Source organism: Staurois parvus, unplaced genomic scaffold, assembly GCF_062004578.1.
Source record: "Staurois parvus isolate SC_StPar_1 unplaced genomic scaffold, SC_StPar_1.0 ptg000011l, whole genome shotgun sequence".
NCBI lineage: Eukaryota > Metazoa > Chordata > Amphibia > Anura > Ranidae > Staurois > Staurois parvus.
Genome location: NW_028317807.1, coordinates 8,072,202 through 8,084,262, shown reverse-complemented (window position 1 = coordinate 8,084,262; position 12,061 = coordinate 8,072,202). Strand labels below are relative to the sequence as shown.

The 12,061-nt window shown below is 44.4% G+C and overlaps 1 protein-coding gene across 1 annotated transcript in view; it reads left to right on the top strand.

Annotated features, from left to right (window-relative positions):
* KIAA2012 (KIAA2012 ortholog) overlaps nucleotides 1-12,061 on the top strand; it is a 276,256-nt gene that overhangs the window by 187,319 nt on the left and 76,876 nt on the right. Inside the window, exon 14 of the mRNA XM_089670508.1 lies at nucleotides 4,529-4,585. Coding sequence (XP_089526634.1) covers nucleotides 4,529-4,585 — 57 coding nt within the window. The remainder of the gene's footprint in view (nucleotides 1-4,528; nucleotides 4,586-12,061) is intronic.

The following is a 12,061-nucleotide window of genomic DNA, read 5'->3' as shown; positions in this document are numbered from 1 at the left end:
AGATCTCTTTCCCTTCTGAATATTGTCAGAGTCACTGCACCCTCAAAAGGGACAGGTGGGACAACCCCTCTCCTCAGTATTTATTCTGACCCTGAAACCCTGAAGCTTGTCCCTATGGTTTACCACAAATACCTGGATGTGTTTAATAAGAAGAGTGCCAACACCCTTCCTCCACATCGTCCTTATGATTGTCCAATTGAGCTCCTGCCCGGCACCAAAATTCCTTTCGGTAGGATTTACCCTCTGTCCGAAGTCGAACTAAAGGTCCTCCGGGGATATATAGATGAAAGCCTGGAAAAAGGGTTTAATCGGCCATCTACTTCACCAGCAGGAGCCGGCATATTCTTCGTGGAGTAGAAGAATGGCACTTTGAGACCTTGTATAGATTATCCGGACTTGAACAAAATCACGGTAAAAAAACGTTATCCTCTTCCTCTGATCCCTGAGTTGTTCCAAAGATTGCGAGGAGCATGCTTTTTCTCAAAGTTGGATCTGAGGGGTGCTTACAATCTAGTAAGAATTCGGGAGGGAGACGAATGGAAGACAGCCTTCCGAACCAGATTCGGGCACTTTGAGTATCTGGTAATGCCCTTTGGTCTCTGCAATGCCCCAGCAACCTTCCAACACCTGGTAAATGATGTTTTTCGGTACTACCTGGATTTATTTTTAATCGTGTATCTGGATGATATCTTGGTTTTTTCTTGTTCCATCGAAAGTCATCGTGACCATGTAAAAAAGACACTGGAGAGACTACGCCAACACCACCTCTATGCAAAAGCTGAAAAATGCGAGTTCGAGAAACAATCTATCCAATTTTTCGGGCTGGTGATCACTCCGGAAGGCATCTCCATGGACCCTCAGAAGGTGTCCGTCATCTTGGAATGGCCCGTCCCTGAAGATAGGAAAGCTGCAGAGCTCTTTATAGGCTTCGCGAACTTCTATAGGAAGTTTATCAAGGACGTCTCTGGAATCCTAGCACCAGTGACACAGCTCACCAGGCAACATGTGCCCTTCAAAAGGACTCCTGAGGCCCAAACAGCCTTTGAGCAGCTAAAGATCATGTTCACAACTGCACCCATCCTGAAACACCCTGGCCCTGCCCTAGCCTTCATCCTTGAAGTTGATGCTTCAGAAAACGCGGTAGGAGCCATCTTGTCACAAAGGCAGGGGCCCAAATCCCTTCTGCACCCTGTTGCTTTCTTCTCCCGGAAATTGAATGTCTCTGAGAGAAATTATGATGTGGGAGACAGGGAATTACTAGCAATCAAAGCAGCATTAGAAGAATGGCGCAATTTACTAGAGGAAGCAGCCCATCCTATTCTCATCTTTACTGACCACAAGAATCTAGAGTACCTGAGAACCGCAAAACGACTCAGACCACGACAAGCTAGGTGGGCACTATTTTTCTCACGCTTCGTCTTCCATCTGACCTACCGTCCGGGAGCAAAGAATGGTAAACCTGATGCACTCTCCCGCATGTTTCCTGACCCAGTTGTTCAGTCTGAACCCAATACGATCTTGCCAGCCAAGAACTTTCTACTTCTGCAAACGGATCTCGTAACTCAGATAAAAGAAGCCATGGACAATCTCCCACCTCCTGTAAATATGCATCTACAATTTAAGGATGGCCTGTACTTCCACAAGGGACAGATCTTTGTGCCTGAAGGACTTCGAGCACTTATTTTCCAGAGATGTCACGACCATCCCTTAGCAGGTCACTTTGGGATTCGCAAAACATCTGAGTTAGTCTTTCGCTCTTTTTGGTAGCCTAACGCAGCAAAGGATTGCCAGGACTATGTAAAATCGTGCACAGTCTGTCTGAGGAATAAGTCGGATAGAGCCAAGACTTGGGGCCTGCTGGAATCCCTGCCTGTACCAGAAAAACTTTGGAGCATGATCTCTATGGATTATTGTGGAACTCCCCCCATCTGAGGAATTCACCACTATTTTAGTAGTAGTTGACCGCTTGTCCAAGATGGCCCACTTCAATCCCTTGAAAGGGACTCCTTCCGCTACAGAAACAGCTTCCGCTTTCATCAAGGAAATTGTAAGGCTACATGGTGTTCCCTTAAATATTGTGTCGGATCGAGGGGTACAATTTACGTCTAATTTTTGGAAGGCTCTGTGTGAGGCATTAGAGATCGAGTTACGCTTCTCCTCTGCTTATCATCCTCAAACAAATGGACAAACGGAGAGGACAAATCAAACGCTGGAGCAATACCTCCGATGCTTCTCCTCGTACTCACAGGATGACTGGGCATCACTCCTTCCTTTAGCGGAGTTCGCATATAATAACGCCATACATTCCACCACCAAACAATCCCCCTTTTACTCTAATTACGGATACCACCCCTCCTTTCTTCCAGAAATACCAGTGGAGGCCGCTGTCCCGGCTGTAGAAGAAAGGATGGAGTTCCTCAGGAGGAATGGCAAAATATCACAAAAAACGATTTCTGAGGCTAAAGAGAGTAACAAAAAATGTTTTGATAGAAAAAGAAGGGGCAACTTGAAACTAAAACAAGGGGATAAAGTCTGGCTGTCCACGGCTAATCTGAAATTAAATTGTCCATCAAAAAAGCTGGGTCCGAGATACCTGGGCCAATTTTCTGTCAAGAGAAGGGTTAACCCTGTAGCATTTGAATTGGAACTACCAGCTAATCTAAAGATCCACCCGGTATTTCATTGTTCTTTACTGAAACCACACATCCCAAGTGGGTTCCCCAACCGGAATTCTGAGGCACCTGCTCCACTGTTGGTGGATGGAAATGAAGAATACGAAGTGGAGGCTATCTTGAACTGTAGGAAGAGGGGCAGACAGACCCAGTTCCTCATCAAATGGAAGGGATATGGACCTGAGGATAACTCCTGGGAACCGTCCACTAATGTCCATACCCCACGGATACTTCAAGCCTACCTCCGTCATCATCCTGAGAAACGAGCCCTAGTGGGCTTCCGGAGGCTGCCCATGGGGGGGGCAATATCAGGGAACAAGAAGATCGCCACATGTGCAGGATCCTGACAAGGCATACAGGCAGGCGGGCGCTAGGACCCAGGCATGCCTGTCACCAATGACAACATCGGGCAGGCACTAGGACCCAGGCGCGCCTGTCGGCGCTGGGCGGGCTATTTAAAGAGCATTTCTGTGCTGATTCAGTGCTGACTGGTCTTCAGCTTCCCCAGTGTCCGGCTTGTTTCCTGTGCGATTCCTTTGGTGCTGACCCGGCTTGTTCCTGACCCGACTCTGAGTTCTCTTCTGCCCCCCCCCGGTTCCTGACTTCGGCTCTGTTCCTGACTTTGGCATTCTCTTCCTGATCCTGTTCCGCGCTGCCCAACTGTTATGACCCTGGCTATCCTACGACTCCACTCCAGTCCTGTGTCCTGGCTGCAAACCTGGCTCTGCTGTGCATCTGACAATCCACTGTACCAGCTTGGTCTATTTCTACAGTATCCGAATCAGTGGATATCCTGCTTACCAAAGTCATCATCTGCAAGAGGCGCAAGCAAAACCCTGGCGCTCTTGTCCCCCTGGTCCTTAGATGCCCTCTGTTCCAACCTCAGCGGGCTCAGGATTAGTGACACAAGTGAGGCCGACCTCGTCAATTCGGTCTCCCATCAGGTACGTGACAAGCAGCCTGCCTCCCATGGGTTTCCCACAGGTTTGGAAAGAATCGAGTTCGGCCTGAATCTTAACTCATCTCTAATCCTGAGCAAGCTCACAGAAAATGAAAGTCAAAGAACAGAAAACATTTCTTAATCTCTGCATGTTTTCTGGGTCAGTGAATCAAAGTATTGAAGCCAAAGTACCATCATGAATAAAAAGGTCAGCCTATCTATCTATTTTTCTCATGACAGGTTCCCCTTTTATACCTGGAGATAAGAGGCAGTCTACCAGTACAGGTAACCTGTAGGATATCCATGTCAGGCACTGGATACACCAGCAGTAAAAGCTGAAGTCAAGGTTCTCTTTTTTTATTTGCATTATTGGTCCAACTTGGGCCAATGTAAGTATGCATATTCCATATACAATCCCCCTGGAAGTTGATAGTCACTGTAGTAGCCACCACTACTCCTGTGATCCTTGCATTCATTGGAGTAGCTACTCTGCTGCATAGTAATCACAGGGGGCCACTCTTCCTACATAGGTGCCATTCAAAGAACACCTTGCATTTTTCTCAATGAATGCAAGGCAATATGTGATTAGATGAGTTGGAGGCTGTGACATCACCATCCCATCTCTCCACCTCGTCCATTTCCTATGCAGCTGCTTGGCACAGGATCCAGAAAAAAGAGAGGATCAGTGTAGAAGCAGCGCCTACTACAGTGATTCTCTGATTTCACAGGAATATGTATAGTTACATAGGTCCAAGCTAGACCAATGTATCTATGCCAAAAAATCCAGACCTGGAATTCAGCTTTACTAGATCAGAATGCCTGGTTTTATTTAGGTATTTGGCTTTTGCTGGCTTGTAAAAACAAAATATTTTTCCAGAGTGTATGTATAAGAGGTAACTGCGTTTAATTATTTCAGAAAGGACGGAGGAAGTTGTCTGTCTCTCAAATGGATATACAAGAAGATGCTGATGAGGTAAGCAGTCAGTACATAATGTATCCCTCTTCCAGTACATCAAGTGTTTTCCATATAACTGTCCTGCATGTCTAGAAAAAAATCACAGAAATACAGTGCTCTGCATAAATGAGTACACCCCTCTTGAAAATTAAGATATTAATCAATATCTCAATGAACACAAGAACAATTTCCAAAATTTTGACAAAACTGAATGTTATAGAACATTTGTTTAGCTTATTGCATGAAAGAAATATCAATAATATAACTTAGATTACAAAATCTTCAGTTTTACTGAAATTAGTTGATGCAAAAATGAATACACCCCACAACAAAAACTACTACATCTAGTATTTTGCATGACCACCATGACTTGTAAAGACAGCACCAAGTCTTCTCGGCATGGAATGAACAAGTTGGTGACATACTGCAACATCTATCTTTTTCCATTCTTCAAGAATGACCTCTTTAGAGCCTAGATGCTGGATGCAGAGTGATGCTCAACTTGTCTCTTCAGAATTCCCCATAGGTGTTCGATTGGGTTCAAATCAGGAGATATACTTGGCCATTGAATCACTTTCACCCTATTTTCTTCAGAAATGCGACAGTGGCCTTAGATGTATGTCTTGGATCATTGTCATGTTGGAAAAGTGCACAACAACCAAGTGCATGGAGTGATGGTTGCATAATCTCTTTCAATATAGAGCAGTACATCTGTGAATTCATGATACCATCAATGAAATGCAGCTCCCCGACACCAGGAGCACTCATGCAGCCCCACAGAAGGACACTGACACCACCATGTTTCACTGTAGGCACCATGCATTTTTCTTTATACTCCTCACCTTTGAGATGCCATACAGTTTTGAAGTCATCAGTTCCAAAATCATTTATCTTGGTCTCAACAACTCCAGAGTACAGAGTTTCAGTAGTCTCTTTTTCAGCATGAGCCCTGGCAAATTCTAGACAAACCTTTTTGTGCATAGGCTTTACAAGAGGCTTCCATCGTGGAGAGCACGATGCATGCTATTCCTCTGCAGGGTTGTGTCACGGGAAACAATCACCCCACTTTGGCTTTCTACTTCTTTAGCTAACTGCAGTGAACTTGCATGATGATTTTCTTCAACCCTTCTCATCAGAAGATGCTCCCATACAGGTGTTAAATTCCGTGGACGGCCTGGACAACTCTGCGAGATGGTTGAAGTTTCATCTTCGGTACATTTTTGTATCACTTTTGCTACAGTATTCTTCTAAGTAAAGTTTTGCTGATCTTCTTGTAGCCTTCACCTTTCTTGTGTTAAGAAATTATTTTCTTTCTCAGGCCTTGTGACATTTCTCTTCCATGTGGTGCCATTGCTGACATCATGAAATGGGAAAGGGTTTTCTTTGTTAAGTAACGCCCTTTTATAATCAACTGTCTCCTGGACATTTGCTTAGTGAATAATTAGACTCACCTGTAGTTGAATTCTTGTTAATAAGGATTTTGTTGTCTAAAATGTATCTTTGCTTCTAAGACTTTCATTGGGGTGTATTCATTTTTGTAACATGGTCTTGAATGAATTTGTTAAGACAAATACTTTTTTGAGTTTGCAAATTAACAAATCTTGTTTGAAATCAATGGCCCACATTTGTGTGAGTATTTTATAGTGTAGCTTCCCATAAAAAATGTTAATTCTAAAAGGAAAGTTTTTCTGGCAAATCTGTTGGGGTGTACTAATTTATGCTGAGCACTGTAAATATTAATGGTGTGAGCTAGTAGTAGTAATACTCCCCGAATATTAATATTTCACCGTGTATTCACAAACCTCTCTCTTTTTCCTTGCATGTGCTAATAATCAATATTTGTAATATTTATACTTCCCTTGCCTCAGTAAATCCAGCCTTCAGCAATTTATGTCAATTGTCAGCCTAGAAATATATTGACATTAAAAATAGTTTTCACTATAAGTAACAGGGTTGGCGGTAGGACTGAATTAAGAATAGACTCACATCTTCAATTCTTCATCTGGATTTCAATCTGACTCATATTATGATGTATTTCACTATGTGACGTGTAACTCTAATCTAAAATGTGATTTTCTGTGTTTTGGATACAGAGTAGGAATTCCACAATGTGTATAGAGTTTTTCTGTTTCTGTTTGTACCCATGTTGGACTGATGTTGGGGAGATTTCCAGGACAGGAAATAAAGTTCCTCCAAACAAAGGCAGAAGGATGAAAACCTATGTCATGGTATTACTGTTTGCAGTGAGATTTCTTCTAACTTCCTGTCCCAGTGATATTTGTCAGCAAGACAGAAAATGAGGTGAAATATCGATAAAAAATAACACAGCAATAAAAACTTGCTTAACCCCTTGTCTACCAAGGTACAGTTAGGTCCATATATATATTTGGACACAGGCACAATTTTAGTTTTTTCAGGTATTTACCAAATTGGAGGAAGGGTTTTGGAATTACAGCTCTTAAGAGTAGATACCCCCCCTTTTTTCAAGGGACCAAAAGTAATTGGACAATTGAATCAAAAGCTGTTTCATGGCCAGGTGTGGGCTACTCCTTCGTTATTTATTCATCAGTTAAGCAGGTAAAAGGTCTGGAGTTGATTCTAAGTGTGGTATTTGCAGTTGGAATCTGTTGCTGTGAACCTACATCATGCGTTCAAAGGAGCAAGTGAAACAGTCCATTGTAAGGCTTCAAAAATTAAACAAATCCATCAGAGAGATAGCAGCAACATTAGGAGTGGCCAAATCAACAGCTTGGTACAGTCTGAGGAAAGAAAAACGCACTGGTGAGCTCAGCAACATAAAAGGCATGGATGTCCACGAAAGACAACAGTGGTGGATGATCATATGATCAAAGTCTACAATTAAGAGAAGATTTCATGAGAGCAAATACAGAGGGTTCACCACAAGGTTTAAACCAGTGGTTCTTAACCTGGGTTCGATCGAACCCCAGGGGTTCGGTGAGTCAGTCTCGGGGGTTCGGCGGAGGTGACCCACACCCGACTCATGATTTATGATGACATGCCCAGTGGTCGGCAAGCCGCGGCTCTTGTGTGCCGGGCGCCCGCTCCCCTCCCTCCTCTCGGGCGGCAGGGACTCAAATGCAATGATTGGCCAGTCTCGCTGCCACTCACATCCTGATAGCCAGTGATTGGCTGTCAGGATGTGTGTAGGCGGGGCAGCGTGACGAACGTGAGAGGAGCTAGGCTCCTCTCACAGTCCGCCCTGAAGACCGGAACGGCGCGGGAATACAGCGAGAGGAACGCGCGGAGCAAAGGTAAGTGAATTGACACAGGGGGGACTTAATATGGGGGATGAATTAATATGGGGAATGAATTACTATAGGGGGGATGAATTACTATGGGGAATGAATTACTATATGGGGGATGAATTACTATATGGGGGATGAATTATTATATGGGGGATGTATTACTATATGGGGGATGAATTACTATATGGGGGATGAATTACTATATGGGGGATGAATTACTATATGGGGGATGTATTACTATGGGGGATGAATTACTATATGGGGGATGAATTATTATATGGGGGATGAATTACTATATGGGGGATGTATTACTATATGTGGGATGTATTACTATATGGGGGATGAATTACTATATGGGGGATGAATTACTATGGGGGATGAATTACTATATGGGGGATGAATTACTATATGGGGAAGGAATTACTATAGGGGGGATGAATTACTATATGGGGGATGAATTACTATGGGGGATGAATTACTATATGGGGGATGAATTACTCTGAGGGATGAATTACTATGGGGGATGAATTACTATATGGGGGATGAATTACTATATGGGGGATGAATTACTATGGGGGATGAATTACTATATGGGGGATGAATTACTATATGGGGGATGAATTACTATGGGGGATGAATTACTATATGGGGGATGAATTACTATATGGGGGATGAATTACTATATGGGGGATGAATTACTATGGGGGATGAATTTTCATACCGTTTGTTACAACATATCTTTGCGAGCAATCCTTTTCGAGGATGCTGGACATAAAGACGAAGAAAAGGAACAGACTTTGTTGCGAAAATGACATGAGAGTGGCACTTGCCAAGGTAATGCCACGCATTTCTGAACTGGCCTCTGAAAGACAACAGCAGAAGTCACACTGATTTGCGGTAAATATTCATTATTTTGTTTTTGTGTGAAAATCATGTTTTAATGGTTTTGTTCTTTGTTCTTAATGGTTTTGTTCATTTTGTGCACCTATGTATAAATATATACCTATGTTTTGAATTTTAAAAATCATATTTTATTTTTCCAATTAAGAAGGGTTCGGTGAATGCGCATATGAAACTGGTGGGGTTCAGTACCTCCAAAAAGGTTAAGAACCACTGGTTTAAACCATTCATAAGCATAAAGAATAGAAAAGCCAGATTAGACTTTGCCAAAAAACATCTAACAAAGCCAGACCAGTTCTGGAAAAGCATTCTTTGGACAGATGAAACTAAGATTAATCTGTACAAGAATGACGGGAAGAAAAAAGTGTGTAGAAGGCTTGGAACCAGGGGCGGACTGATCATTTGGAAAATCAGGCACTGCCCGAGGGCCCGGAATCAGTAGGGGGCCCCATGAGATGCCCCTGGTACCTTTCATAGGCTTTTTTGGGTGTGGTTTGAGTGTGGGCAAGGACACAGGGGCCCCATGATCCCTTATTGCTCGGGGGCCCCATGAGTTGTCAGTCCACCCCTGCTTGGAACAGCTCAGGATTCAAAATACAGAAAGTCATCTGTAAAATATGGTGGAGGCAGTGTGATGGCAAGGGCATGCATGGCTTCCAGTGGCACTGGGTCATTGGTGTTTATTGATGATGTGACCGAAGACAGAAGCAGCCAGATGATTTCTGCAGTGTTTAGAGATATACAGCTAGCCCAGATTCAGCCAAATACAGCAAAATTGATTGGACAGCGCTTCACAGTACAGATGGACAATGATCTAAAACACACTGCAAAAGCAACCCAGGAGCTTTTGAAGGAAAAGAAGTGGAATATTCTGCAATGGCCAAGTCAATTACCTGATCTCAACCGAATTGAGCATGCATTTCACTTGCTGAAGACAAAACTAAAGGCAGAAAGAACCGCAAACAAAGAACAACTGAAGACAGCTGCAGCTAGATCCTGGCAAAGCACCAGAGAGGAGGAAACCCAGTCTTTGGTAATGTCCATGGGTTCAAGACTTCAGGCAGTCATTGCCGGTAAGGATTCTCAACAAAATATTAAAAATGAACATTTTATTTAAGATTATATTCAATTGTCCATTTACTTTTGGTCCCTTGAAAAAGGGGGGATGGCTACTCTTATGAGCTGTAATTCCTAAACCCTCCCTCAAATTAAACCTGAGAATGTGCACTTTAAGCCCATATCCATTATATAACTAAAGTTTGAATATGTTTTGGTCAATACCTGAAAATACTACAATTGTGTCTGTGTCCAAATATATATGGACCTAACTGTATGTTTATAAACATCCTGATATTCAAAAGTAAGCTTGCTGCTGCAGCCATGAGTTTGGCATAGATTTTTAGAGCCAGTGAAGATCTTTCAGGTAAGGGTAGTCCAGGTGGCTCTAGAGACGCCCAACCACTTTTACAGGGGCTGTGAGGATGTATACAACACCCCATGTATGATGTATGACATCACTTCAGGTTCAAAGCTGCCTATGCTATCCCTTAGAACAGCGGTTCTCAACCTGGGGGTCGCGACCCCTTTGGGGGTCGAACGACACTTTCCCAGGGGTCGCCTAAGACCATCGGAAAACACATATTTCCGATGGCCTTAGGAACCGAGACACCGCTCCTTGATCCGTCTGCAGGTGTGGGCGGGATGACATGCCGTCCCTGTCATCTGGACACACCCCCGGGATCAATCCTTCCTCGTCGGTGATTGGCCGCCGGAACTGTAGCTCAAGAGAGGCACACAGGCGGCCAATCACCGGCGAGGAGGTGGAGCTTGGAAAGGAGAAGCCGAGCGGCACCGCGAAGCACGAGCGAGTGAAGAGGAGGAAAGCGGCCGGAGAAGGAAGCCATCTGACCGGTAAGTGTTTGTACCATGGGAGAGGGAGGGAGCGAGCGAGCCCAGGCTGGAGCAGGGGTCAGCAAGGTAAGTATCATTGGTGTCAGTGGGAGGAATAGTGCCCAATCATTGGTGTCACTATTACCAACGATGGGGCACTATTCCTCCCCCCACTGACACCAACGATGGGGCACTATTCCTCCCACTGACACCAACGATGGGGCACTATTCCTCCCACTGACACCAACGATGGGGCAATATTCCTCCCACTGACACCAACGATGGGGCACTATACTTCCCTCTGATACCAACGATGGGGCACTATTCCTCCCACTGACACCAATGTTGGGGCACTATTGCTCCCCCTGATGCCAACGATGGGGCACTATTCCTCCCACTGACACCAATGATGGGGGCACTATTCCTCCCACTGATACCAATGATGGGGCACTATTCCTCCCACTGACACCAATGATGGGGCACTATTCCTCCCACTGACACCAATAATGGGGCCGTATTCCCCCCACTGACACCAACGATGGGGCACTATTCCTCCCACTGACACCAACGATGGGGCACTATACTTCCCTCCGATACCAACGATGGGGCACTATTCCTCCCACTGACACCAATGTTGGGGCACTATTGCTCCCCCTGATGCCAACGATGGGGCACTATTCCTCCCACTGACACCAATGATGGGGGCACTATTCCTCCCACTGATACCAATGATGGGGCACTATTCCTCCCACTGACACCAATGATGGGGCACTATTCCTCCCACTGACACCAATAATGGGGCCGTATTCCCCCCACTGACACCAATGATGGGGCACTATTCCTCCCACTGACACCAATGATGGGGCACTATTCCCCCCACTGACACCTATGATGGGGCACTATTCCTACCACTGGCACCAATGATGGGGCACTATTCCTACCACTGATACCAATGATGGGGCACTATTCCTCCCATTGACATCAGTGATGGGGCACTATTCCTCCCACTGATATCAATGATGGGGCACTATTCCTCCCACTGACACCAATGACGTGGCACTATTCCTCCCACTGATACCAATGATGGGGCACTATTCCTCCCACTGACACCAATGATGAGGCACTATTCCTCCCACTGCAAAATTACAGTTATGAAGTAGCAACGAAAATAATTTTATGGTTGGGGGTCACCACAACATGAGGAACTGTATTAAGGGGTCGCGGCATTAGAAAGGTTGAGAACCACTGCCTTAGAAGGCTTGTTAGCACCTTTGTAATAGCAATAAAGTTAAATAGATTTTAAAAAATTTAAAAAGTGTTGCCTATGGAGAATTTGGGTAAAAATATTTTTTGCAATCATATTCATATTCTTAACACAACCCCATTTTTTACTTTTTACCAAAAATTGGATATAAATGGGTTTATTTACTAAAGGCAC